The sequence below is a fragment of the Phasianus colchicus genome, chromosome 2 (genome assembly GCF_987193195.1).
Source record: "Phasianus colchicus chromosome 2, bPhaCol1.hap1.1, whole genome shotgun sequence".
Taxonomy (NCBI): Eukaryota; Metazoa; Chordata; class Aves; order Galliformes; family Phasianidae; genus Phasianus; species Phasianus colchicus.
In genome coordinates, this window is record NC_143437.1 from 105005335 (window position 1) to 105033332 (window position 27998).

Below are 27998 nucleotides of genomic sequence, written 5' to 3' on the forward strand. Positions count from 1 at the left end.
TGCTCCAGGCCCCCACCATCTCTGCTCTGCCCAGCCCTCCGCTGAGCTCTCTACAGCAGTTCCCTGTCCCCCTTGATCTGATGAGCCCAGCACTGAGCTCAGTGCTCCAGAGAGCTCAGTATGAGATTATTTATAAGATAAAGTGATTGGCTTGTGGTCCTGGCTTAGAATTTTACCACGTCATTTGTGACCTCTTGATGTAATATGTGATTTCACCCCAAGGGTTTCCAATGGGTCACCTGTTCTAGGGATGTATTGCTTCTGTTTGGGGTCATGGTTGTGAGCACACATCTGGTACTTTGTTTTTTATGAGCGCATCGAGGGTTGCTGTGGCTCACCAGCCTGAGCAAAACTTACGTTAACTGCAGGAGCTGAACATATCCACGTGGGGCCGCCAGATTGCACCAAAGATGAGCTGGATGCTGAGGTCTGAATCACAGCTCTGCAGTCCTTCCATTAAGAAGGCTGACAGGAGATGTGGAACTACATGGCGAGAGATGGGCTGGTGACAGCTCTAGCTGGGGCCAAGGGATGCTGCTCCCCCCCACCAGTAACTCAAGCCCACATGTGTGCAGGATGGGACAAAGCCTGGAAGAAGCCCAAGAGCCCTGTTGCCTCTTCCCATGCCCTGGGCCATGCTCTTTCCATCCAGACTAACACCTAGGTGTATTTAAATGACACCCTGCCCTTTGTCAGCCGTCTTGACAGCTTCCTCTAAGAGGATTGTTGCGGTAGGTGTAATATACTTAAGGGATTGTTAAGAACAATAGCATTTCAGCAGCACTCTGTGGACAGGCAGCACAGGCTGCCAGCCTCGGGAAGCCCAGTTTGGCCACCCAAGGCACTGGAACTAGCCATGAGGCATGTCTACCTCCTTTGGACTCTCTGACGTGTGTCCAGAACAGGGGATCCAAATGCTGGTGACACTTGGGGATTGATAATCACCTATTTTTCCCTCATGTTCCTGAACATCTTTTCTAGGAGGATCAGCTCCATGATCTTCCTTGCACGGAGGTGAGGTTCACTGCCCTGTAGTCCCCCAGGTCCTCCTTTCTCCCCTTCTTAAAAATGGGATCGATGTTTCCCCTTTCCAGGCCTCAGGGACTTTGCCTGATGACTTTTCAAATGTGATGGAGAGATCATCATCATGACAGAGAGTCGCCATCAGCAGCAGTAGCCAACAGGGGTGTTGGTATGGCTGTGTGGAGGGGAATGGGAGAGATTGGCTCCTCAAATCAAACACCTACACAGTATGCCGTGGTCCTCTTTATTGCTAGTGCTCCCTGCATTGTAGCTGAGAAATCAAAATCAAGCAGCAGAGGGGTGGGCAGCAGCTGGTCCCTTCCCACAGTGTCATCAGATGCTGATCTGCCTGCTGCCCTCAGCTGCCCCCACTTTGTTCAGGTTCTTCACTTTGCTCTTCATCTTCCACCAGAAGCAGAGGAGGCACTGCGTTGTGCTGCTGTGCCCCAGGCCCCTGTACTCCACCTGGGGCATGGGCTCCACCCCCGCTCTCTGCAACCTTTCCAGGGCATCTGGGGGAATTGGCTGTGCCCATGGGGGCAAGGGCCAGACGGGAGCTGTGGTGGGAAGGGAGGACTCCCCTTGTTGCATCCCCCAGTTTTTGGGACTTCTGGGCAGAGGCTCTCCACACTCCTCGCAGTATTCCTCACTGCCACAACATTTGGGCAGCCACACGTTTTTCCCCCATGCATGCAATGTCTTTCCACTGTTGGACAGCTCAAAGAGCAACCCAACCTTCAGCTTTACCTTCTCCTCCTGCACCATCACATCCAGGGAGAAGATCAAGGCAGTCAGCATGGCCGTGGCTGCAGTGGCTGAGGAGGTGCTGTGGTGTGGGCAGCTGTTGTCCAGGCACCGACAGCACTGCATGCAGACGGGGTATTTGCTCCTGTAGCTCCCGCGTGTCCTTTGAGCACCGCTGTCATTGTTTTTTTCCATTTTGGCCAGCAGGCTGAGGCAGATTTGTGTGGTGTCCAAGGACTCCATCAGGGTTGTGGAGAGGTCCTCCATGCTGGAAGTGGAGGGTAAGTTCCTGAGGAGCCCTGAGTTGGCGGCTGGACTTGAAGTTCCTTCTTGTCTCTCCTGTGGCAAGCTTCTTCCAGAGGCTGATTTGCTTTGCAGTCTGCTTCTATGCTGTCTTTTTTGATGTGACCTCAACTGGCTGCATGTGGAACTCCTGGTGGGACAGCGGGTTCTGCTGTCAGACAGGAAAGGTGCAGCACCATCACTCAGGTCTTCTGACAGATTGCCCTGGCAGCTCTGAGATGCTTCGGCCCAGAAAGGTTCTTGGGGATATGGGGAGAGCCCACCACAGCAGCACGAGGTGTGCAATGTGGGGCCAGGCCCCTTCCTGCCCCTCTGCTCCGTCCTCCTGTCCATCTGCTTGCTCTCTGTTGCTGACGTGCCCTGCTCCACAAACAAGCTTGTCTTCGTGGGGAATGCCAGCCTTGGTGGGCACTGCTTGGGAAGCAAGGACCTGGGAAGGGGAATGGAGTCACAGGGATAGGAATGTCTTCAGCTTCAGCCTGGTGCAAAGCTGAGCCCTCCACCCCACCCCGCTCCATTTCATTTCATTTAGTTTCATTTCATTTCATTTTGTTCTACCTAATTTTAGTCCATTCATCTCCTCTTCTTCCTTCCATCCCATCCCATCACTTCATCCCATCATTTCATCCCATCCCATGCCCCTGTACCAGGCTGTGCCCAGGCAGCATTTGGAGGACACCAGCTTGTCATTGGTGCAGTGCCTCCTGACCACCAGGATGGCCAGCACTGCTATGCCCAGCAGAGGAATGGTGCAGCACACCCAGTGGCCCCAGCAACCCCAAATGCTGAGGCTGGGAGGACTGTCATGACTGCCAGAATCCATAGCTTCATCTTCTGCTTGGAAGTCACATTACGTGTGTGGCCACCAGCATGACCACAAAGCTCTTAACAACAGCCCTGTGATGGTGGCATGGACACAACCAGCCTGAAGGGTGTCTGGGCTTTGGGATTTTGGAGGCTGACTGACGAGGTGAGCACTCTGCTCCTACCCACCTCCTCCTCCCAGCTGCTCTTCTGATAGAGGGCCACCAAATGAGCCACTCTAAACAGGGCCATGTCTGTGACACGGTGGTGACATCCCTCAAACACACAATGGCTGCTGTGGCCCCAACTCCCAATCAGTGCACTCAGTCACCTCCCAGCAGGGAAGCTCAGGGGCAGCCACTGCCCATCTTTACCTGGCCTGATTCCTGGTGATGGTGCACGAGAAAGAGAGGGTGCCTCATGAGTGTGCCCTGCACAGACTGATCTGCTGGGGGGCTCCCCACTTGCTCCCACTGCTCCTCCATGCTCTGCCCCAAGAGTACTGGCAATGCTGCACTGTGTCACCCTGCTCCAGGCCCTTGTCCTCTTGGTGGCCCTCTTCATCCACAGCACTGTGTGCTGGTGATGTGTTGAATATGTGTGTATTCACGTGGATGCAAGAAATCAGTCATAAATCTGTTTGCTGCTATACTAGTGGTGAGCTTGTTCCTTGGGAGAGGTGATGTCAGTCCTAGATTCAAGAAGTGCAAGGAGGAGAACCTGGGGAGCTCTGGGTCAGTCCAACTCCTGACTCCTCACTGCAGGACCTGGGGACGTGCTGGTGGCCCTGGCAGCAGCCCCCCATTCCCAACCTCCTTCTCTCTCCATGGCAACAGCAGAGACAAATACCATGGCAACCCCATGGCAACAGCACAGGCGATGCCACTGGTTCCCACAGCCCAGAGGCAAGTGGATGCCAGGGCATCCTGGAGCAGCCTTACAATCACAGAATGGTTGGGTTGGAAGGGACCTCAATGACCATGCAGGACCAAACCCCTACTGTGGGCCGGGTGCCCCCGCACCATCTCCTCCACCAGCAGCACAATGGGACATCATGTCCTACCTGGCACCCAGGGAACCCCTTTCCAACAGCAGGTGTTTTCCCTGGGGTGGGAGCCAGCTGTAACCAAAGGGCATCCCCCAAGGGGGAAATTAGGGTTGCTCCAAGCCCCTGCAGGGTCTCAGCTCGACTGGGCAGGGTGGGCCCATAGTAGCTGTCCCAAGGTACAAACAGGAGGTGAGCTGCGCTGGGTGAGGGAGGAGACCCCAGGGTTTGTAGGCATGGGCTGAATGGGGTCAATGAACAGGAGTAGGTCAGTGGTTACTTTGTGGGGGATGGAGGTGTTCAGGAACTGTGGAGATGTGGCACTGATGGATGTGGTCAGTGGGCATGGTGGGGTGCGCATGACGGGTGATCTTTGGGGTGTTTTCCAACATTAACCATAGAGTCACAGAATCATTGAACTGTTTGAGTTGGAAGGGACCCTTAAAGGCTACCTGGTCCGACTGCCTGCAATGAGCAGGGATGCCCACAGCTCCATCAGTGCTTAGAGTCCCATCCAGCCTGACCTTGGCTGTCTGTAGGGACATCCATCACATCTCTAGGCAACCTGTGCCACTGCTTATAGTGACAGCCCCTCCAAAACCCCCTGGGTGCCACAAACCTCACTTGGGCAAGCTGTGCCACCCCCTGTGGTATCCCCATCACCCAGTGCTGCCGAGCAGCTGGCACTGGGGGCTGCATGAAGGGCGATCTGCCTTTCCCCCTGTTGTTCTCAGAGCACGGGAAAATGGATTTTTCAGCCCTGAAAAAAAAAAAAAAAAAAAAAAAAGGCAGACTTTCAAAGCACATCGCTAACTGCATACCTTGAACTTGCTGGCAGGAGCCCGAAGGGTACCTCTCCTCCAGCTGAGGTCGGCCAGCCTGCAGATGGCAGCAACTACCTGCAGCAACCGAACCGGTGGGGACCGCGGCCACCCACCCTACAGCTCGGAGGACACCCCCAGCACCGCTCCTGGGAGTCTCTCCCTGCTCCTTCAGCACCACTTCTCCTTCTCCATCCCAACACCAGCTGGAAGCCCCCCAGAGCCCTCCCACCGCCCGGACCCTCCATCTCTCGGACAAAAGTAAGTTGGTGCCTTCTGGCCTCCGACAGCCGCTGCTCGAAGCCGTTTCCCAAAGCGCTGCTCGCTCCCTGGTGATGGGAGAGGTGCTATTAATAAATCCCGTCAGCTTTTATCGCTTCTCTCTGTGCCAATGAAGAGGGCGGTTTGGGGAAAGGGGGGAGGCGGGGGGGGGGGGGGGGGAAACCTGTTTCTCTCCGGCGTTTCGTAGCTACAAGCTCGGCGCGGGAGCATGGGATGGCTCAGCAGGCTGTTGAACCAGCTCTCCTGTGAGTCCGGGATGAAGGTGGGGAGGGAGGGTTAAGGGGAGAAGGGTTGCTTGGTTTTTGGTGCATTGGGTTCATTTTTGGCATGGCTTAACCAAACCCTGGTCCATGGGGCTGTGCTGGCCAGGGCGCAGCAGTGGCATCGCAGTGTCCGTCCCAAACTTGCACCTCCTCGGGAGCGCATGGAGAGGGAAAGGTGCACGTGGAGCTGTGCACCTCCCTGGGCAGAGCGATGCCTGGAGCTGCTGTCCCCTGCTGTTCCTGCTGGTGGGGGGACACCTATCGCCTATCCGCTGCCCCCTGCCCTTTGCTGGGAGATGTTGGCCTGTGTTAGAGTGGCCCTGTGATGTTCAGCATCGGAATTGCTTGGGGTTGGGCTGCCAGTATGGCTCTGTGTGCGTGGGAGGGCCGCCAGTGGCACAGGGGGACAGCGGTCCTCAGTGCTCCTGGCCCCTAAGTGGGGGGTTGCCATGCCCTGAAACCTTCCTTGACTCTTTCCTCCAATTCTCAGGGTGCAAAGGGACCCTTCAGCACCTGCCTGTGGGGTGCTTGGCTTGTGTCCGGTGGCTGCGTTGCACCTCACAGGGGTCAGAACCAGTAGGGACCCTCCAAGCACTGTGTAGGGGACCCCTAGAGGCTGCTTCTTCCAGTGATGGGGATCCATATGGGAGCAGGGGCAGCATCTCCCCTCCCCATGCCAACACCCAACTTGCCTTCGTGCAGGGAAACCGCTATGGGGCAGGAGGTGGCTGTGGAGGGGAATTCCCAGTAAGAACCCATTCGCCCTACGGCTGCTGCCTGCAGCTGTGCAGTCCCTGTGGTTTGCAGAGCCTGAGGCCGAGAGAAAGGTGCCTGCATATGGGCTTTGGGGAACTGCCTGTCTGCGGCTTTGCCTTGCTGCTTCCCCTACCGTGCTCAGCTTCCTGCATGGAAACCAGCCCATGTGGCAGTGCCCACCGCCCCCATAGCACCCCGCTGCTGGGAGCACAGTGCTGCGTTGTGATGGGGAGGGGGGAAGGGAGAGCACCCCACTGCTCCCCCTTTCCTCCTCCTCCTCCTCCAGCCCTCAATATCCAACACCCCCAATGCCGTATTGTGGGGCTGGGGGCTGTGTGCTGCTGTGTGATCAAAGAGGGGCTCAGGTAGTGGGGTGTCCCCAGTGCACCCCACAAACAGGGCGGTGTGCTGAGGGTGGTGGTGCTGCCAGAGCCCTCCCTGCTGCCCCGGACGTTGGCACAGCGGTTCTTGCACCATCCTCATTCCTTCCTCATCCCCTTGCAGAGCGCCGGGCTCCATGGGGGCCGCTTGCCAGCTCTTCCCAGGTAGGAGAGGCCCCATACGCTGGGCCCCGTGCCCAAATTCCCAACCTGTCCCAACCTGTTACGGGGTCAAGGGAGTGAGCAGGTGAGGGGTCCTGCTGCCTTCCTCGCCTCCCGCCCTCCTCTTCCTTCCCGGCGTCGTGGCCTCATCCGGAAGCGGGCGGTGGGGAGGAGTGGTTTCAACACCGGTTCCAGCACGGGACACGCTGCCCCAGGGCCAGTGGGGGCGAAGGCAGCGCCAAGGTGAGCAGCTCTGCTCACTTTGGGGAGCACGGTGCAAAAAAAGAAGGGGGAAACGCAGAGCCGAGGGCAGGAAGTGGGAGTGGGACGTTGCGTCTCGGTGCTCGGGGCGAGCTGGGCCGCAGCGGGGTGGGAGGTGCTGTGATGTTTGCCCAAGGGTTGGGTGGTGTGTGCCAGCATCGTCGTCACGGGGAGAACCCTGGGGATGGGAGCGCTGGGAGGGCGAGAGGGGCTGATGCAACACTGGGTGCCTGCGGGCTGCTCTGGGTGCTGCTCGGTGGAGTTTATCCATCGCCGTTGGCTTTGGGATGGGTCATCCCAGCAGGATGTGTTGCTCCTCCAAACCTGGCCCTATGCAGGTGGTGCTGCGGGGAACTGCCTGCATCTCCTGGTGGGGAGGGTCCTGTTGCTGGGTCTCCCAAGAGTGAGAGTGTCTGAGGGCTGGGCCAGGGCTGGGAGGACATGTCCAGAGCAGGGGGTGGGATGGAGCACCAGGCATGGGGCTCTGGTGTTATGTGAGAGGTGGGGAGGGCTCAGCCAGGCCGGGTATCCTAGGGCTTCCTGAGCAGGAGTGCTGTGAGAGCCATCCTGAGTGGGGCAGGGCCTTGGTGAAGAACAGGGACACACCAGGAGTGGTCCCATTTCCACCCATTGCACCTACAGCAGATGTACCCACCAGCCTGGGTGCGTGGGGATGGCTGCACGGGGCAGCAGTGTCCATGCAGGAGCACGCCGTATGGGATGCACAGTGCAGAGGTGTCCACGCAGGAGCACCCAAGTGGGATGGGGGCTGCAGGCCGCCCAGTCTGCAAAAGACAGGGAGGGATGCATAAGCCCATGGTGTTGCTGGTGCATGCTTGGGGCACAGTGCTGCTGCCCCCAGGCTCCACATCTCCATGCCTTTGTGCTCAGCTGTTTTTCAGTGCTCCATGCTCAGGCTCGTGCAGACGGTGGGGGCTGGGGAAGCGCCATCTGAATCATGTTGCTTTTTCCCTGGCACACTTATTACTCACGAGGAATAGACGTGAACCTTCCGTGGGAAGTGTTGCTACGTTCCATCCTGCAGCAGCATGCCGTGCTCAGGTCCCTTTCTCTGAGGATCAGCAGAAGGGAGCTCAGCCCAAAACCCACAGGGATGTGTTTCCCTGTGAAATTGTGAGGGGCAAAATTTGGGGGTTTTGTTCATATGGGGGCAGCACACTGCTGGAGGGAAGGGCCACAGTGCTCTGTTTGGGGAAGAGGCTGCAAAGGGGGAAGAGGAACACTTGGGGATGCACACAACTCCCGTGAGCCACTGGGAAACCTCCCAGTCCCCACTGAAGTTTCAGTCAGCGGCCACAGCTGGGAGCTGCACCACTTCCTGAGCCCTGTGCATCTACACAGTGCTTTGCACCTGCACTGCCGCAGTGTGCAACCACCACAATGCAGATCTGACACAATGCACATCGAATGCAATGCACAACTAATGCAGTGCACATCTAACAAACACAATGCACATCTAACAAGCACGACGCACAGCCACCACCGTGCACAACCACCACTGTGCACAACCATCACTGTGCACAACCACCACCGTGCACAACCATCACCGTGCACAACCATCATGCAGACGCAGCCATGTTGCATCCAGCCCAGATAATGTGAGGGGCACTGCAGGATGTGATCCTACAAATGTTGCACAAACATTTTGTGGTGCATTGTGGCCATTGGAAAGGGGAAATGGCCTTGGGAAGGGCCTCGGGTGATTTCTGTGTATGAGGTGACTGATGATTTTTCCAGGGTTTGGGGCTGTGGTTTGGGCTTGAGATGCAACTCTGGAAATGGGGGTACATCTCCTAAAATGGGAGATGTCTGTCTCTGAAAATGGGGATACATCTGAGAGTAGAGATGTGTCTCTGAATATGTGTTGGATGTCTGAAAATAGGGATGAAACTCTGAAAATAGAGGTGGATCCCTGCAAATGGAGTGCATGTCTGGAAACAGAGGTGTATCTCTGAAAGTGGGGAGGTACGTCTCTGGAAATAGAGGTGCATCTTTGAAAATAGGGTTGCATGTCTGGAAATAGAGATCCCTATTTTCAGGGAAGCATTTCTGAAAATAAGAGTGGATCACTGAAAATGGGAGCACGTCTCTGAACATATGAGTACATCACTGGAAATGGGGGTGTGTCTCTGAAAATGGAGATGCATCTCTGAAAATTCCTGGTGCCGGAGGGAAAGGGCTGTGCTGCAGAACCTGCAGCTTTGCATTCTTTTGTGTGATTTCTGCCAAAAATGCCATGGCCTGCCCGGGAATTTTAAAGTTTTGGAGGAAATGAGTTTCCCTAATGAAACTGGTGTGAATATGACAGCTGTAATTAGCTCTAGCACCCATCAGCCTGGCAGAAACAGGTACTGGGGGCTGTATGGTTTTGTAGCAGTGCCTGCAGCGGGGTGGGGCACAGTCTGGGCTGCTGCCCCGTGCCCCCATTCCCTGCCCACCCCAAGGATGCAGGAGCAACATCGTGTTCCTGCAGGTTGCCTGGTGACGGGGATGCCTAGAGACCAGTACCAGCCGTGCCAACCAATGATGCTGCAAAGCCCTCCGCTTCCTTCTGGCGCAGAAAGGTTACCGGGAAATACGCCCACCCTGTTCCTGGGAAGCTGCTCCCCTCCCCAAGCTTTCGGTGCTGTTCGGGGTTATTTTTAGGCTGGCAGAGCTGCGGGAGCAGTGCTGGATGGGGAAGGCTGCAGCTGAACCCTGCTGCTGCCCTGGTACTGTTCTCAGCCCCATCCTCCCTCATCCCCCATGGATGCCCTCACCCCCACAGCCCAATTTTGGGAGCTGCTGGTATGATCAACTCTCGTGTTCCGTGCTGCCGTGCTTTGGTTTTCTTGGGGAAATCCAAGAAATAACCAAGTGGTAGTTGCATTATTACTTGGCCAAGTGGTAATTGCATTGTTAATTGTGAGAGTGAGTGAGAGCACTGAGATTCGGTGCAGGGTTAGGGCACACCTATGGGGTGCCCTGCGAACGTGGTCCTGCAGGTCCCATAGACTGGAAACATTCACCAGGGAAAACTATTGATTTTATCCCATTTCACTCAAGGTTTTGATGGAAAACTGCAGGTTCCACGTGGTTGCTGCTGATGTTGGAGGCTTTTAGGGAGGACTCTGCAGTGGGGTCAGGTTTGAGACCCCCTCAAGGGGAGCGCTGACAGCAACTCACTGGGGACATTTTGCCTCCAAACCCACGTCCCTGCTTCCCTCTCCCCATTGCCTTGCACTGGGGGGGGAGTGGGGAGTGGAGATGTACTGAGGAGCCTCGTAGGGAGCCCAGATGGCCCTGCCTTGTCCCCTTGCTGGGACAGAAACACAGCGCAGACAGAACACGCAGATCTTTCCCCCGTGCCTGAGTCACCTCTTCAGCGAGCTCCGGCCGTGGGCGTGATGGCAGCACAGCGTCTCGATTCTGATTCCTCAGCAGTGCTGCACGTATCGACGTACCCAGCTGCTTGGTGCAGATCTGGGGCTGGGGGGGAGGGGGCTTCCTGAGCTGTTCCTGCACCCAGAAACACCCGTAGCAGTGTTTTCGCACTTGGAAAATGGGATTGCATCTCTGAAAATAGGGGCATGTCTCTGAAAATGGGGTGCATCTCTGAAAATGGGGTGCATCTCTGGAAATAGGGGTGCATCTCTGGAAATAGGGGTGCATCTCTGGAAATAAGAGCGCCTCTCTTAAAATAGGGGTGGTTCTCTGAAAATGAGAGTGCATCCCTGGAAATAGGAGTGTGTCTCTGAAAACAGGAGTGCATCTCTGAAAATGAGGATGGATCTCTGAAAATGGGAATGCTTCCCTGACAGTGGGATACATCTCTGAAAATGGGGGTGTGTCTCTGAAAATGGAGGTGCATTTCTGAAATTGTGTTACATGTCTGGAAATGGGAGTGATTTTCTGAAAGTGGGAGCACACCTCTGAAAATAGAGGTACATCTCTGAAAATAGGGTACATTTCTGAAAATGATGTGCATTTCTGAAAATGGGGGATCACTTCTGAAAATGGGGTACATATCTGAAAATGGAGATTCATCTCTGAAAATATGAGTGTGTCTCTGAAAATGGGGGATCACTTCTGAAAATGGGGGTTCATTTCTGAAAATGAAGTACACGTCTGAAAATGGGGGTGCATCTCTAAAAGTGGGGGGTGATTCTCTGAAAATGAAGGTGCATCTCTGAAAACAAAAGTGCATCCTGGCAGAATGCTTAAACCCTCCATAGGAGACACAACGAAGGGAGTTGTAGTTGTACTAAGCAAAGCACGGATGGAAATGTATTCGGAGCTAGCCTTGATACTGAGGATGTCCAATGGATGCTTGTTGGGGCTGGCATTTTGGGCCATTGAGTTTTTGGTGCTTTGGGCTGTCTGCCAGTATTTTGGGGGTCTACAAGTGGTTTGGGGATCTGCAAATGATGTTGGGGTCTGCAAACAGAGAGGGCAGCCCTCCAACCCCCCTGGGGCAGCCTGTCCCACCGTTGCAGCATGTGTCACTTCCTTTTCTTTGCGAAACACGTTCTTCCTTTGCTGTTGCTGTGGCCCAAACCCAGCACTCCAAACCCATCCAGCAGGCACCCAGCACCAACAACTGTTGAAGTTGCTGCCAGGGTTCTCCTCCTCCACACTGTCCCACTACAGGGCTGGAATGAATGCAGACCCCTGGATTTGGGAGTTGGATGCATTAGGAGGGGGGTTGGGTGGTGACATCCTGCTCCCCGCTGGGGATAGGGCTGAAGTGATGGATGGGAGCTGGGCAGATTGGGGCAGATATGGGGAGCAGGCGTTTGAGATAAGGCAGGTGTGCCCCCAGAGCATTCCTTGGTGTCCAGATTCCTCTGCCCTGGGGCTGACAGAAGGCAGGAAAAACTGAGGAACGCAGCCAGTGCTGTGGGTCTGCGTGGGGTGGTGCAGCCCCGGTTATAGGACGCAGCCTCCAAGTGTGGGTGCTGCAGTGCAGTGCTTATAGGTGCCACTGCTTCAACCCCTGCAGGAGCCTCTCTGCTCCCCCGGAACCATAACAATCCACCATGAGTCACTGAAATACCTGCACCGATGGGGCAGGGCCAGGGCGAGGCAGACGGCTGTAGGGTCCCCCTGTCTGTCCCACACCATGGCATGGAAACGGGACACTGCTGAAAGGACGAGGTAAATGGTGGGTGGATCCTAGTTGTCCCTGTGCTTGGGGAGGAGGGGGGCTTGCAGCCCCAAAGCTGACATTTAGGGGGTGGAAATGCAATGGGTTGGGGGCAACGCAGTAGGTTTGGGACAATGTGTGTGGGGGGGGGTTGGGGTGAGCCGTGCCTCAGTTTCCCCACCTACGCACATGTGGGCACATGCGTGAGCCGCCTGTTGGGTGCTATGCAAATGCCTCCGCACACAGCAGGAAGCAGCAGCAGCTCCGTCAGCTCGGGGTGGGGACAAGCAACGGCCACCTCACCGTAAGTGCCGCTCACCCCCTCCTGCCCTTGCCCTGGGTGTCCTACAGGGAGCAGTGGGGCACAGACCTTCGCCCTTTGTGCCGGTGTTGGGGTGGGAGGCGAGCTGAGAACGGGCAAACTCGTCACACCGAGCTGAGGTCCAGGGGGGTCCAACCCATCCCCCGGTGCGTGAGGATGGGTCGCTCCATGACGTGGCTGAGATTTGGGGTAGGGTTGGAGGGAACAGCGCGGAGTGTGAAAACTTTTCCACGTCTCAGGAGTGCATGGGAGCACCCAGAGGGACTTCCTGGTATGGGGCAGAGCACAGCGAGGACGTCGGGGGTGTCCCAGCCCTGAGGGGAGGGGAAGGGGCGGTGGGGGCACAGGGCTTGGTGATGGAAGCATTGCATGGTCATCTCTGTCCACTTATGGTGGGTTGTCCCCAAGTGCCACTGCTGCAATGGGGACAGAGCCGTGCTGCTGTGGGCTGTGTCACTGTGCTGATGTGAGGTGGGGGCGGGGGGTGTGGGGATGGGGTTGGGGCTCCTTCTCCACCCAAAGGGCTGCACATAGTCAGGTCCTCGTGGGGGCAGTGCCCCAGGGGGTGTCCAAGGGGTGGGGGCATCAGCTCAGTCCCACACAAAGGGATGCATTGGGATGGTGATGCTGTGTGAACGAATTTGGTGAGGGGAGAAGCCAAGGTTGGGAGGAGAGGCGTCACTTTTGTGCACTGAGCTTTTGTAGCAAACCCCAAAAGGAAAGCTGAGGGTTGGGCTGGGGGTTAATTCTGTTCAACCCTATGGCCGTTTTCAGCACGGCAGGCAGGAAGCCACTAGCTAACACCTCAAGACCCCCTTCACACCATGAGAAGTAACACGGTGTGAATGTGTGCAAGAGCACGTGCACATGCTGGTGCCCCCCCAGGTTGTGGTTGCACTGTAGCACCACCAGAGCAAAACCAGACCCTGGGAAATGCTGCCTGTCCCCTGCTTGCGTCCATTCAGGCACCACAGGATGGCTGTCACACTGTCCCCAGCTGCACCAGAGAGTGTCAGAACCCCACAGTGCCATGGGGAGAGCTGGTGCCACCCATGCTGTGCCCTGTCTGCAGCACCCTGCAGGTCCCCATGTCATCCACCTGCCTCCATGTCTCCATAGAACATGCTGCAGGGCAGACCCCCAGCACCGTCCCTGTCCTCTTTGAGCCTTCCCAGTCCCTCTCACCTCCTCCCCACACCCAGGACTCCCTCCTTGGGGCCATTCCCTCCAGCAGACCTGGGGTGACCCATGGGCCACCTGTGCTCCTGTTTGCAAACAGCTCTGGACCTGTTTAATGAGTAACCGGAGGGCTGAGCTCGGGGAGGGAGAGGCCCCCGGGCTGAGCTTCCATGTTGGCTGTTTCATGGCTGAGAAGTGCCTCTTGGCTGCTGGTGATATGTGTGCACTGAGTGTGCCTGGCCTCAGTCTGGCTGCACGCAAAGGGATGGGGCAAGCGGTGCCTTTGCCATCCCTTGTGCCCTGCTCACGGCCCAGAAATCCCCACAGAATAAAGGAGGACAACTGAGACTTGCTTGGGATCTGTTAGATCAGCGCAGGCTAAATGTGGTTTCCAGTAGTTCTCAGCAAAATGAAAAGCCAAACCACTTCTGTTCCGGCCCAAGGGACGTTTCTGAGCAGTCTTCTAGATTGTTTGCCCTCTAAAAATAAAAGAGCTGATCAATATAAATAAATATCGCCTTTCCGGGTGCTGATGAGTTTTCCGGGGCTGCTTGCCCCGTTTCGCTCTGATCTCTGCAAAAAGCCCTCTGCTAACTGCAGCTCTGCCAGGGGGGTCACACTGCACTGTCCCACACTGCAGAGCACGCACTGGCATGCCTTGGATTTTGGGGGTGAGTGAGGGGCTGGGTGAGGGATGCTGGAGCAGGAAGGATTAATTATTCCAGCTAATGGAGATGGGGACACGTGGGCACACTGCTCTGGAGGTGATGGGGGTGAAAGGTGTTGTTTGTGAGGGGATGGGATCACAGAGGTATTGCTCTGGAGGTGATGGGGACATTTAGGTGTTACTCTGGAGGTGATAGAGGCATAGAGGTGTTGCCCCAGAGGTGCTGGGGACATGTGGGCACATTGTTCTGGAGGTTCTGGGGACATAGAGACATAGCTCCAGATGTGATGGGAACAAAGAGCTGTTGCTTCAGAGGTAACAGAGACACAGCTATGTTGCTCTGGAGGTGGTAGGGACACAAGGGTGTTGCTCTGAAGGCGATGGGAACACAAATGCATTGCTCCAGAAGTGCAAAAACATGCTGGGGGCACAAAGACGTTGCTCCAGAGGTGCTGGGGACATAGGGACATTGCTCTGGTGGTGCTGGGGGTGCAAAGCTTTTGCACTGGTGGTGCTGGGACCAAATGGGCACATTGCCATGGAGGTGCTGGACAAGTGGAGGTGTTGGTTGTGGAGGTGCTGGAAACATAGGGGCATTGCTCTGGGGGTGACAGATACAGAGATGTTACTCTGGAAGTGACATGGATGCAGAGGTGTTTCTTCAGAAGTCCCCTTCGTCGCACTCCTTTGTCTCTGTCTCCATCATCTCCTTCCCAGCCCTCCTTCCTCTCCCCCCCTCCCCACCCACCCCAGTTGTCCCCACCTGGTGACACAGCGCTTGTCTCCCCGCAGGGAAGGGATGCTCAGCCCCTAGCACCCCCCCAGCCATGAGCATGTCAGCCCTCCCTGAGCCCCTGGGCCGCCCACGGAGCAGCTCCTTCCGCAGCCTGGCTGGGACTCTGGAGGCCAAAGTGGGCATGGGGATGCTGGAGGAGGACAGGGAGGAGATGCGCATCCTCAAGGTGTGCTTCTACAGCAACAGCTTCAACATGGGCAAGAATTTCAAGCTGGTCAAGTGCCCCGTGACGACGGAGATCCGGGTATGTAGGCATGGGGCTCACAGGGATGGGGAAGGTGATGGGGACCTTTTTGTCCATCTGGTGGCAGAGGGAGCATCCATAGTCCTATGGCTCTAAAACCTGGAGAGCAAGGAGATGATCTAGACATGACCAGCAGGCCAGTAGTCCCCTTTCTGGGCAGCAAAAAGCAGTTCCCATGCTGTGGAGTAGGCATAGAATCAATGAAGTTGGAAGACCTTTAGGATCATCAAGTCCAACTGTCAACCCATCACCACCGTGCCGACTAGAATCAGTGGGGTTGGAAAAGACTTCCAGGATCACCAAGTCCAACTGTTGGCCCACCCCCATCTTGCCCACACTACATCTCCAAACAGAATCATAGAATGACTAAGGCTGGAAAAGACACCTAAGATCATCAAGTTCAACTGTTGACCTATGCCCACCATACCCTCTAAACCATGTCCCTAAATAGAATCACAGAATCATTAAGGTTGGAAAAGACCTCCAGGGTCATCAAGTCCAACTGTAGCCCCATCACCACCACACCTACTAAACCACGTCCTGGGATGCTTGGAGGGTTGGGTTGGTATTGTAGCTCAGAGGGAGGCTTGGGTCTGCAGCAGCTCCTGTGTTCCCTCCACCCCAAAGACCTGGTGGAGAAGGGGTTGGAGATGTCTCAGCATCTTCCCACAGACGTGGTGTGGTGTCTCCATGTCGAGGGCCACATCCATGGGGAGATGCTGGGACCTCCCCTGCCCCTTCTCCAGGGATGGACTCTACCACCTCCCTAGGCAGCCTCTCCCAATGCATCACCACTCTTTTGGAGATGAATTATTTCCTAATAGCACATCTGAACCTCCCCTGGTGCAAGCTGAGGCCATCACCTCTGTCCTAAAGTGTCTGTGCTGTCCTCACACCCTACTGCGGACACCAATGCTCTGCATGCTGCAGCTGATGCTATGCATCAGGGGTAGCTCTGCTGAGGTACAAGGGTGGAAACAACCTGATCAGGCTTTTACCCCTCACTACAACACACCAGAGAGCTCGGGTGAGACGTGCAGGCTGCGGGTTGGTGTAGGGAGGGCTGAAGGCATCTCCGGAACCTCAGGTGGAGACTGCAGAGGCTGTGGTCTTGCAAAGGGGCTGTGGGTTTGTAGCATTTCCTTCTCGTTTTTGAGATCTGTTGGCTCGTGCAGAACATGAAGGCTTGGGATCGAGTCCCTTTCACAGGGGCAGTTTGTATTTGAGAGGGCATGGGAGGACACGGTACTTCGTAAGGGCGAAGCCGCAGCAACCGAGGGGTCAGCCCTTGGCAGCTGCAGGGCTCTGAGCCCTGCTTGCTGCATCCCTGCCCCCAGGAGGTGATCAGATCCATCCTGGTGAGCGGCCGCATCGGGCCTGACATCCAGCTGTCCGAGTGCTACGGGCTGCGCCTGAAGCACGTCAAGTCAGACGAGATTCACTGGCTGCACCCCGAGCTGACGGTGGGCGAGGTGCAGGAGAAGTACGAGTGCCTGCACCTGGAGGCCGAGTGGAGGTAGGGGATGGGGACCTGGGCACGGGGTGGGGGTCCCTCTGTGTGCCCCCCACAGCTCTGCAGGACTGTGCTGTGCCCCCAGGTACGACCTGCAGATCCGCTATCTGCCTGAGGACTACGTGGAGCGTTTCTTAGAGGACAGGACCACACTTCTCTACTTCTACCAGCAGGTTCTCCAAAGCCCCCTACCCACCCCTGGCATTTCTGGGCTTCATCTCTCCCCCAGCCCAGCACACCCCAAGGAGGGATCCCAAAGTGCATGCACCCTGTGAGCATCCCCACCCCCTGCCCCCACCCCCTGAGCTCTGTTTCTTCCCATTAGCTCCGCAGCGAGTACATGCAGAACTACGCCAGCAAGGTGAGCGAGGGCATGGCCCTGCAGCTGGGCTGCCTCGAGCTCAGGTACGTGCTGCTGGGTGCTTGGGGAGCGGGAGCAGGAGGGGGCTTCCAGCACCCAACTCGGGGGGCAGAGCCCTGGGGGGAAGCACGTGGAGAAGGGATGCACGAGAATGTACAAACAGTCTGACATCGCATCCTTCCTGCAGGCGGTTTTATAAGGACATGCCCCAAAATGCGCTGGATAAGAAGTCCAACTTTGAGTTCCTGGAGTGAGTAGGCACGGCTCATCCTGCAGCCCCTGTGCTGGGAGCAGCCCTGCTGCACCATGCATCCCCTGCTTTGTTGATGCAGCCCCCAGCGTGTTCTCAGTCTGCACGTGGCCCTTGACATGTGCATGGTCTCTGCTCTGCAGGAAGGAGGTGGGCTTGGACCTGTTCTTCCCCAGCCAGATGCAGGAGAACCTGAAGGTGAGGGACGTACACATGGGGATGGCTGATTGCCTGCAACGGGCAGCTCTGGGTGCAGGCTGGGTGTGCGTGCATGTGTCAGTGCCTGGGGGTGGTCTTGTGTGTGTGCATACATGGTTGTGCATGCAGATGCATGTGCATGTCTGCAGCTGAGTGCATGCATGTCTGTGTGCATGTGTGCACCCCATGGCATAAACCACATCCCTCTCTGCCCGCAGCCCAAGCAGTTCCGCAAGATGATCCAGCAGACGTTCCAGCAGTACGCGCTGCTGCGGGAGGAGGAGTGCATCCTCAAGTTCCTGCATACACTCTCCACCTTTGCCAACATTGACCAGGAGAGCTATCGTTGTGAGCTCATTGTGAGTGCACAGTGAAGGGTGCACTGGGGTCTTTTTGGGGTTGGGGGCACTGTGGGGGGCTGCTGCTGCACCCATGCAATCAAGGTGGGTGTGCGTTGCCTCTCCAGGGCATCACAGTGGGGAGGGGAGAGATGGATTTGGGGAAAATCCCCCCAAAATGTGCATCCTCTCTCTGTCCCATGCACAGCAAGGGTGGAACATCACGGTGGACCTTGTCATTGGGCCGAAGGGCATCCGGCAGATGACAAGCAAGGAGGCCAAGGTAGGGGGGCCCAGAGGGGTGAGGACACCCCCAGGGCAAATACTGGAGTCTGACAGCACTTTTGCCTGCAGCCCACCTGCCTGGCTGAGTTCAAACACATCAAATCCATCAAGTGCTCCAGCACGGAGGATGGCCAGGCTGTGCTGCAGCTGGGGCTGAGCGGCACCCCCCAGGTGAGGCAGCTTTGGCACTGGCGAGGGGACATTTGTAGGATTTTGTAAGTGGGGTGGGGATGGCCATGGGACGGTGTCTTGTCCCTGCAATGGACAGCCCCGTTCCAACTGGGGGCTAGGTTAGGGTTAGGGTTAAGGTTAGGGTTAGGTTTAGGGCTCCTTCCTAGAGCCATAGCCATGATGGTGCTCTGGCCCCCACCAAAGTGCCTGGAGTGGCCCTGCCAGGCGATGGGGTTGAAGATGGGGTGCTAGTTTGGGATGATGCTGTGTGATATGGGGAGGTGGTACCCAAATCATCCCAAGATGCAGAAGAGGGGACATCCCCTGGGCTCTAGGTTTTGGAGGCAATAACCAACCTCTGTCCCTATCACCTGCCCCAGTCCCTGGCCATCAAAACGTCGTCTCTGGCTGAGGCAGAGAACATGGCTGACCTCATTGATGGCTACTGCCGGATACAGGGGGGCCTGGACACATCGCTCATCGTCTTCCCCAGGAGAGGTGAGTCGTCTATGGGTACCTATAGGTGCATGCATCTCCCTACATTGGATGTCCCCACCAAGCCCCATTGGCAGCCCACCCATGCCCCATTCCATGCCTTCCTCCCCTGCTCCAAGGGCTTTCTCTGGAGCTGCAACATCATCCTCAACTTCCCAGCCATTAGCCCAACCTGAGACCCTGCACACACTTTGCATGCGTGCTTGCACCCAGTTCACTCTAGCCAAGGGGTGGTGGCATTTCCATAGCAAGAGTTGGCCTAACGCCTTCCCAGACATCATGGGGAGCTGCTGGGGAGCAGGGGGTTGGCTGCCCCTTGTCTGCATTGGAAAGAGGGACACAGGTTGCAAACTTGCACTCCCCTGGGGTGCATGGCCCAGCTGGGAGGTGACTGCCTGTTGTTCTCCCACAGAGAGGGAGAAGAGGAGCAGCCTTCCACGGATCCCCATCCCGTGAGTATTGCAGGGGGTGCTGGGACCCCTGCCCTGCCCCACTGTGCCCTGCTTGCTGACCCCAACCTCTCCCTGCCCGCAGGCACCTGGAGGAGCGGCACTCTGCTGTGTCTGACAGCCTCAGTGTGGGTGAGTTGGGGATCCCCTTCTTCTCCACCAACTATGGGTGGGGAGCTCTGAGATGGGCACTTTGGTTTTCCCTGGTTGCATCTCTGCCTGCTGACTTCTTCTTGCCCCAGACTCTGAGATTTATGCTGAAATCCCCGATGAGACCTCACGCCCGAGATCTGGAGGTGGGTGTCACCCCTTGGGTACCCTCCTGCCCATCTCCCTCCAGCTACCATCTTCCTATTCTCCCCTTCCTCGTGCTTGTCCCAATTTCCCACCCCATCTTCAACAGTGCCAGAATGTGGGGGCTAGGTTTTGCCCACTCTGCCCACCCAATCCATGATCTTCAATCCCTATGTCCATCATCTCCCTATGCCATACATCTCCTTTCCCTGTGTCCATCATCTCATCTCCTTACGCCCACCATCTCCCTATGCTCAACATTTTCATATTTTCCCCTTTCCCTTGCCCACTCAACTTCCCACCCCAACCCCACCAGATCTGGGGTCTAAGTTTTGCCCACTCTGCCCACCTTACCTCCCTGGAGGTACACGCTATGGAGCAGGACCCATGGGGCTCTGTCTTGGCCAAGGGGATGATGGAGCAGATGTGCACTCAAAACCTCCCGCTTAGCATAGGGAGGGGTGCAAGCAGCTCCCCTTGGCCCAGCATCCACCAGTGCAACCCTCTCCTCTCAGCCCAGCACTATGGGATCTGCCGGGAGGACGTCACACTGGGAAGGATCCTGGGGGAAGGCTTCTTCGGCGAGGTGTACGAGGGCACCTACACCAACCCGGTGGGTGTGCAGTGTTACCTCCTCCCCACCCACCTCCTCTGTGCTCGGGGGGAGTGGGGTTGAGCTGCCCCCATCTCTGCTTGCAGAAAGGGGAGAGGGTGAATGTGGCTGTGAAGACGTGCAAGAAGGACTGCAGCCCCGAGAACAAGGACAAGTTCCTGAGTGAGGCAGGTATGTCACTGCAATGCAGAGTAGAGCAGGATGAAGAAGGGGTCCCATACCCTCTGTGTTGTAACAGGGTTTCCCCAGATAACTGTCTTCTGGGGGAAGAGATCTTCTGGAATCTTGTGTGAGGGGAGGTGGGCACCCTCTGTGTGTAAACCCATTGGAACCCAATTGTGGACAGCAGGAGCTCCCTGGCTGTTCTTGCTGCTGTGGCTCTGTCTGCATGTCACAGAGCTTCCCCTGCCACCCCTGGTGGGGTTGGGGCTGCTGGAGGTTCCCCTGTGGTAGGGAACCTGAGGCAGGGTCTCCCCACAGTGCTGATGAAGAAGTTGGACCACCCCCACATCGTGAAGCTCATTGGCATTGCAGAGGAAGAACCCACCTGGATCATCATGGAGCTGTACCCCTATGGGGAGGTGCAGTGGCTGATGCTGCTGGGGGCTGTTCCCCCCACCTTGGTGCTGCCTTCCAGCCCCTGAGCCCCCCACCTGTCCTCTTGCAGCTGGGTCAATACCTGGAGCAGAACAAGCACTGCCTCGCTGTGCCCACGCTCGTCCTGTATGCTCTGCAGATCAGCAAAGCCTTGGCGTACCTGGAGGCCATCAACTGTGTGCACAGGTGAGGTGGGAGCAGCAGGGCAGCAGCAGGGGCTGGTAGCACCCCTTGCAGACTCGTTTTGCAGCCAGAGGAGCTGGTTTCTTTGGATGTGATGGTCCAGCCCTCCTTCCCAGTCAAAGCACTGTCCTTGCAGGGACATTGCGGTGAGGAATATCCTGGTGGCCACCCCAGAGTGTGTGAAGCTGGGTGACTTTGGGCTCTCCAGGTACATCGAGGATGAGGAGTACTATAAAGGTAAAGCAGTGTAGGATGTGGGCTTGTGTCAGCCCATCTGCAGCCATGAGCATGGCTGCCACCTATCTGTCTCTCCAGCGTCTGTCACCCGTCTCCCCATCAAGTGGATGTCCCCTGAGTCCATCAACTTCCGGCGCTTCACAACAGCCAGTGATGTCTGGATGTTTGGTAGGCAGTGGGATGGAGATGGGACAGGTCCTGGGCACATCTGGAGGCAGCATCATGGTGCACAGGGACATATCCTGCTCTGGTGTGGCAGTGGTAGCTCAGCCTTGGGGAGAGGCTCCTGGAGCAGAACCTTTGCAGTTCCAACTCTTGAATTTGGGATGCTCTACCATCATTGGAAGCATCCTACACTTAACCTGTTACCCTGGAGATGTTCAAGGAACGTTTAGACTTTGTGCTGAGGGACATGGTTTAGTGAGGGCTATTGGTGATCGGTGGATGGTTGGACTGGGTGATCCTGTGGGTCTTTTCCAACCTTGGTGATTCTATGGTTCTATGATTCTAACTACCACTGGGGGCATTCTACATGCAAGATGCTTAACCATCACTGGGGCATCCCAAACTGGAGATGCTCAACCATCATTGGGAGCAACCTACATTTAAGGTGCTCAGCCATTATTGGGGGCATCCCACATTCAAGATGTCTACTGCCACTGGGGGCATCCGTCATTCAAAATGCTTAGCCATCACTGGGGGCATCCTGCATTCAAGATGCTCAACCATCATTGAGGGCATACTGAATTTGAGATGCTCAAGGATCTGGATTAAACATTACTCCCTGAAAACATCCAGAGCCTGGCTCTGTCACCAGGTCCCCAAAACCTTGGGCAAGGAGATGGTCCCTAGAGTGGTAACTCTGGCATCATCTGTGATTTCTCCCCTGTGCCTCGCAGCCGTGTGCATGTGGGAGATCCTGAGCTATGGCCGGCAGCCTTTCTTCTGGCTGGAGAACAAGGATGTGATCGGGGTTTTGGAGAGGGGTGACCGCCTGCCCAAGCCCGACCTCTGCCCACCCATCCTCTACACCCTGATGACGCGCTGCTGGGACTACGACCCCAGCGAGAGGCCCAAGTTCAAGGACCTGGTTTGCAGCTTGAGGTAATGGGAGAGATTTTGGGGCACCTTCCTCTTCCACCCACCCATCCCATTTATCAAAGTGCATCAGGGCATGGCACTGAGGTCCCCTCCCTCTCCCCCTGCAGTGACATTTACCTGATGGAGAAGGAGCTGGCCAAGGAGCAGGAGCGGAACAACCGCCACCGGCCTCCCAAAATCATGGAGCCACCAACTCCCCAGGAGCCTCCCCCAAAGGTGGGACATGGGCAGAATGCTGCAGGGCAAAATGGGGTGTCTTCTTGTTGCACCCCCCTCACCTTTCTCCCTCTGCTCCCACAGCCCAGCAGACCCAGGTACAAACCTCCACCCCAGAGCAACCTCCTGGCACCCAAACTGCAGTTCCAGGTAAGGCTGTATGCCCCAAGCAATCCACGGGGAACACAAGGGCTTGGCCCCAAGAAGCTGTGCCCAGAGCTCCAGCCCTCAGAACTGGTGGCTTTTGGGTCTCAGAGCCACCAAGTGCCAGCAGGACAGTGTGCTGCTTCGGGCTCAGCCTTGTCTCTGCCTCAGAGTGGCTTTTGCCCCAGGGCAGTTTGCAAAGCTCCCCTCATCCCGTTGGCAATGCTCCCCCCATCCTGTTTGCAATGCTCTTCCCATTCTGTTAGCAATGCTCCCCCATCCTTTTGGCAATGCTCTCGCAGTCCCATGTGTATGCACAGGTACAAGGAGAGGAGGTTTGCTGCACTCTAGTGCTGCCTGCAGCTGAGTTTGCACCGTTCCTTGGAGCGTCCCTACACTCTTGGATGCTTTTTGGATCCAGGCAGGGGTTTGGGCAGGAGCATAATTTTGGGAGCGAGCGTTGTGGTGAAGATGGTCCTATGCTGCTCCTCTGTGATGTTCTGCTGTGAAAGCCTCTGTCCCACACTCTTTGCTCTGTCCGTGTGTCCGTCTGTCTGCCTGCTCCCATGGCTTTGTCCCGTGCCCGCCTTGCCACAGGTGCCCGAGGGTCTGTGTGCGAGCTCACCCACCCTCACCAGCCCTGCCGAGTACCAGTCTCCAGCCAGCTCCTTGCACACCCCTCCGCTTCACCGCCACCACGTCTTCAAGCGCCACAGCATGCGGGTAAGACAAGGAGCCAAGGGCGTCACGAGGAACACATCGAGGAAGGGGCTCGGCGGGGGAATGCTCTGTGCTTGGCACTGCAGCCTGTGCTGCTTCCATCTGTGTACCCAATCCTGCGCTGCACTGCTTGAGCTGGAAAGGCTGCCATGATGTTTGCATGCATGCACACCAAAGTAGAGGTGTGGTGGTGAAGGAGATGCTGGCATGGAGTACCCAAAATCCAGCTGGGGTGCTCCGGGGATGGGTGGCTGCAGCATTGTCTCCTGGCGTTTAGCTCCTCAGCACCACTGCATGGCCCCAAAATCAGGGGCAGGTGTTGCCCTGCATCTGGCAATGATCTGCAGGATGGTTTGGCACAATCTCAGCACCGTGAGCATCTGCACCGTGGGCAAAATGCACTGCTCCGGTGCTGAACTGCATGCCCAGGAGGCTGGAGCATGGCTTTGCATGTGTGGAGCTGTGCCAAAACCGCATGGGGAGGCTCCTGGTGCTGAGCCCCCCCATCTCTGCCTGCTCCATGCGCCAGGAGGAAGACTTCCTGCGTCCCAGCAGCAGGGAGGAGGCACAGAAGCTGTGGGAGATGGAGAGGCTGAAGATGCGGCAGGTGCTGGACAAGCAGCAGAAGCAGATGGTGGAGGACTACCAGTGGCTGCGGCAGGAGGAGAAATCCCTGGTGGGTAACACTGGGTTGGGGACAGACTTTGGGCTGGGTGCTCCCAGCTCTCGCATTGCCACCATGCACCGAGCTGCAGCTTGCTTCATGCACTATAACCACAATTGCAGCACGCTGCAGGTCTCACAGCAGGCGTGCAGCTCCAGCGGTTTGTGCACAGCCGGAGGTGTCAGGGCAGCCCCCATCACCATCCCACTCACACCTCTCTGTGTTCTGCACCTCGCCGAGCTGTGATGGGAAGCAAACACTTTGACACCTGCGCAATTTTTCAAACGCAATTGTGTCTTCACGAGCTTTTATAATGCTTTTTAAAGCCAGCATCAAGGTAGCTAATGTGTGACTAATGCACCAGCGGCAGCGAGATGGAAAATCTTTTATTAGCACGACTGACGCAGCCATGGAGCAATGCCCAGCTCTGGTGCTGCAGCAGCATTTTGGGGAGCAGCAGCATTTTGAGGGGCAGCAGCTCGGGGTCCTGGTGCCCCATGGAAGGGATGAGGACAGGGACAGGGCCATGAGGGGCTGTGGGGCTGCAGAGATGGGCCATGCTCCTGGGGTATGCATTTGGGGTCTTCTGGAGGCAGGAAAACCATGAAGGTCTCCAGAGATCAGAGATGGATTTTCCTGGGTGATGTTGGGCAAAGTGAAGGAGGGAGCGCTTCTTTTTCTGTTGGGAATTGGGATGAAAGAATCAGAATTTGGGAAAGTTTTGCCATGAAGAGAGTAGAGGGAAGGGAACAGTTCTCCGGAGGTCCCCATTTTTCCCTTTCCTTCCCTTTTCCCTTATCTTTTCCTTTTCCCATCACCTCTCACAAACCTTCTCCCCTTTTTCAGGACCCAACAGTGTTCATGAACAACAACACTGCTCTGGTGAGTGCTGTCAGCCCCAGAGAACCCTGTTGACTGCATTCATCTGCAGAGGGGCCCTTCTCCTGGGGGTGGGCAAGAGATACGTACAGCTTGCAGCGGTCCCTGCTGCTCATTTTCCAGCCCTGCTCTTGGAAGCATTTAGGGATTGCTGGGGTCAAATCGCTTTCTGTTATCATGCTGGGAAAACCCTGTGCCCCAGTTGCAGAAAACTTGTCCAAAACTTTTAATGGGGTACAATGCTTGCAGTCCAGACCTGCCCCCAGAAGCCCTCTGGAATGAGGATGCCTCCACCCTGAGGCAATGCCTCCTCCACTCTTGCTTCTCTGAACAGGATTTCTCACCTCTCATTTGCTGCTGTTTCTTCCCCTGCAGCTGCTCCCGGAGAAGGAGACAGATTACAGTGAGTGTCCCTGCTGCCTTTTGCACCAGCCCTGTTCCAGCAATCCCAGATCATCACCAGAAGTGGCTCTGCCTGCCCCAAGGGCTCTGCCTGTTCCACAAGTGGGGGGCTGAGCTGCAGGCATCCCCTTTTCCTTGCCCTGATGGTGGAGGGGAGGTGGCATACAGCTGTATCAATTTGGGGTGCCCTGAGCGGTGTGGGGCATGAGGAACATGCACACACATCCAGGGAGCATCCAGAGTAACTCTCCTTCCTTTCCCTTACTGATGGTGTAGCGGAGTTCACGGCCCCCCCCCAGAAGCCTCCAAGACTTGGGGCACAGGTAAGACTTCCTCAGACAGTCCAAGTCTTCCTCCACAGCCGTTTACTTCTGTTCATCTGTAAGATAGGACTTCTTGGAACAACTAAACAGTGTCCAAGTTGCGGGTGGGAGGTGGATGGGTCTGGGGTGCAGACACTGGCCAGGGCTCCCCACCGATGTTGGTCTATTCCTTCCTTGCTCCCTTGCTGTCCTGAGTCCACCATGGCCCTATTCTCTGCCAGTCCATCCAGCCGGCCCCCACTGCCAACCTGGACCGCACGGATGACACGGTGTACAGCAACGTCATGGACCTGGTGAGGGCTGTCCTGCAGCTGAAGAATGAGATCAGCCTCCTGCCCCCAGAGGGGTATATCCTCGTGGTGAAGGTAGGGGAAGCAAAGGGGCAGGCCTCCTGCAGGGATCGTGGAGGGAGCTGGGAATCAGTCTGCTGAGCAGCTCCCACCGAGAATTCTTTTTGAAAAGACTTACATGTATAGGAGGGAGCATTAGCAACACACCTTGGGTCCTTGGGTCAATGGTGGGAGCAATTCTAGGATGCCTTGCTCCTTCAGTGAGTCCTAGGGTCAATGATAGGAGAATTTCCAACGTGCCCTGCTTCTTCCCTGTGACCTTGTGTCAGTAAAGGAGCATTTCCAACATGTCTTGCTCCTCCAACGTGTCCTTGTGCCAATAGCAGGAGGAATTCCAACATGCCCTGCTCCTCCACTGAGTCTTTGGATCAGTGGTAGGAGAAATTCCAGCATGCTGTGCTCCTCCATTGGGTTCTTGGGTCAAGAGTGGGAATGTTTCCAACATGTCTGGCTCCTCCATTGGGTCCTTGGATAATGCAGAGCATTTCCAATATATCCTGATCCTGTTGCATCCTTGGGTCAGTGATCGGAGCACTTCCAATATATCCTGCTCCTTCTTTTGGTCAGTGGGAGAGCATTTCCAACATACCCCACTCTTCTCTTCCATTGAGTCCTTGGACCAATGGTGAGAGCATTTCCAAAACATCCTTGTGTCCAGGTATCAATTCCAGTATGCCCTGTTCCTCCATTGGGTCCTTAGGTCCAAGGAGAGCATTTCCCCCCATTCTTCTCTCCCCAATGGGATTCTTAAATCAGCATCAGGGATTGTGCACCACTGTCCTGTGCCTGGAGCCATTCTAACCCTACCACTCACCCCACAGAACGTGGGCCTGTCCCTCCGCAAGCTGATCGGCAGCGTGGATGAGATCCTGCCCATCCTGCCCGCCACTTCCCGCACCGAGGTAGGTCTGCAGCATGCCCCGTGGGGATGGGGATGAGGGAGGAGGCTTGGGGACACCTCCAGCTATAACCTGTGTATGTCATGGCCAGATTGAAGGGACCCAGAAGTTGCTCAACAAGGACTTGGCTGAGCTCATAAATAAGATGCGCCTGGCACAGCAGAACGCCGTCACCTCGCTGAGCGAGGAGTGCAAGAAGCAGATGCTGACGGCCTCCCATACCTTGGCTGTGGACGCCAAGAACCTGCTGGACGCTGTGGACCAAGCCAAGGTCCAGGCCAACCTGGTGAAGCTGTGTTTGGAGTGAGGGAACATGAAGGGGTGGGGAAGGAGAAGAGGAGGTGAGGCAACGCCGCATTAGTTGGTGGCAATGGGAGGAGAGCGGTGTGGACGAGCTGGCTTCTGTGTGTCTCCTGTGGCCTCGCCACCCTGTCCTCCATGTCCCCCTCCTCCTGCAGCTGCTTGTGTCTTTAGCATCATCTCGTCAGTCTTCTGAAGAAAGGAGGTGCCTGGTGACGCATCCCTCCAAAGGACTGGGGGTGGCCTGGCTGTCCCCAAGGGTGGATGAAGGTCCCTTTGGCTCGGTGGCACCAACGGGGCTGTGTGTCCATTCAGTGGGCCCAATAGGGCTGTCCAGTGGGTCCATGTGTCTATCCAATGGGTCCGCATGTCCGTCCCATGGCCCCTCCCAGGAGCAGCACATCCAACTGGGGACCTGCGCCCTGCTGCTCGGTGCTGGGAGCTGGGGACACGGTGACCAGGGGAGCTGGCTTCCCAGGAGGGGCTCGCTGGAGGGACTGTTTGCATTTCCTTGTACATTATATAGAAGAGTTTATTTAATGATGGGCGTGCGTCGGGTCGGTTCTCGCATCCAGCCCCAGCCTGGGGAGTGTGGGAGGGATGGGTCCCTGTGCCCACAGCCGTCAGTGCCACAAACCAGCCGGGAGAATGGGGCCCCTTCCAGCTGAGTTTGCTCCAAGCTACTCTATGTAAACGACAACAGCAACAAATTCTCTGTTCGGTTTGTGCTTGAATTGGAAATCGTACGGTTCGGGCTTTTCCCCAGCATCTTCCCACAACGCTGCTCGCGCTGGCTGAGATAAACCATGCACCAAGTC

At 56.4% G+C, this 27998-nt stretch overlaps 2 protein-coding genes across 12 annotated transcripts; one reads left to right on the forward strand and one right to left on the reverse strand.

The window, feature by feature from the left end:
- Positions 1-1218: 1218 nt before the first annotated feature.
- On the reverse strand, positions 1219-6729 carry LOC116235643 (uncharacterized). 5 transcript variants are annotated; one of them, XM_090136526.1, is made up of 2 exons: positions 6642-6729; positions 1219-2500 (listed from the first exon to the last, which is right to left on the reverse strand). In XM_090136526.1, exon 2 carries the CDS (start codon positions 2401-2403, stop codon positions 1357-1359), a length of 1047 nt encoding a protein of 348 aa, XP_089992652.1. In that variant the 5' UTR covers positions 2404-2500; positions 6642-6729; the 3' UTR covers positions 1219-1356. The 5 variants fall into 5 exon arrangements, with proteins under 5 accessions (XP_089992652.1, XP_089992651.1, XP_031459775.1 ...); XM_090136525.1 differs by lacking the exon at positions 6642-6729 and adding an exon at positions 4539-4665; XM_031603915.2 differs by lacking the exon at positions 6642-6729 and adding an exon at positions 3595-4411.
- PTK2B (protein tyrosine kinase 2 beta) lies at positions 4772-27997 on the forward strand. Of its 7 annotated transcripts, none has more exons than XM_090136521.1 (31): positions 4772-5001; positions 14951-15198; positions 16536-16714; positions 16797-16884; positions 17037-17116; positions 17260-17322; positions 17466-17520; positions 17739-17879; positions 18067-18141; positions 18213-18314; positions 18695-18812; positions 19222-19261; positions 19344-19390; positions 19501-19554; positions 20068-20165; positions 20252-20336; positions 20646-20746; positions 20833-20948; positions 21082-21182; positions 21261-21350; positions 22082-22286; positions 22391-22499; positions 22584-22649; positions 23241-23366; positions 23893-24039; positions 24874-24909; positions 25282-25309; positions 25576-25631; positions 25853-25996; positions 26803-26883; positions 26972-27997. In XM_090136521.1, exons 2-31 carry the CDS (start codon positions 14986-14988, stop codon positions 27185-27187), a joined length of 3060 nt encoding a protein of 1019 aa, XP_089992647.1. In that variant the 5' UTR covers positions 4772-5001; positions 14951-14985; the 3' UTR covers positions 27188-27997. The 7 variants fall into 7 exon arrangements, with proteins under 7 accessions (XP_089992647.1, XP_089992642.1, XP_089992643.1 ...); XM_090136516.1 differs by lacking the exon at positions 4772-5001 and adding an exon at positions 5179-5267; XM_090136517.1 differs by lacking the exon at positions 4772-5001 and adding an exon at positions 5179-5267 and having other exon boundaries at positions 25585-25631.
- Position 27998: the final 1 nt, after the last annotated feature.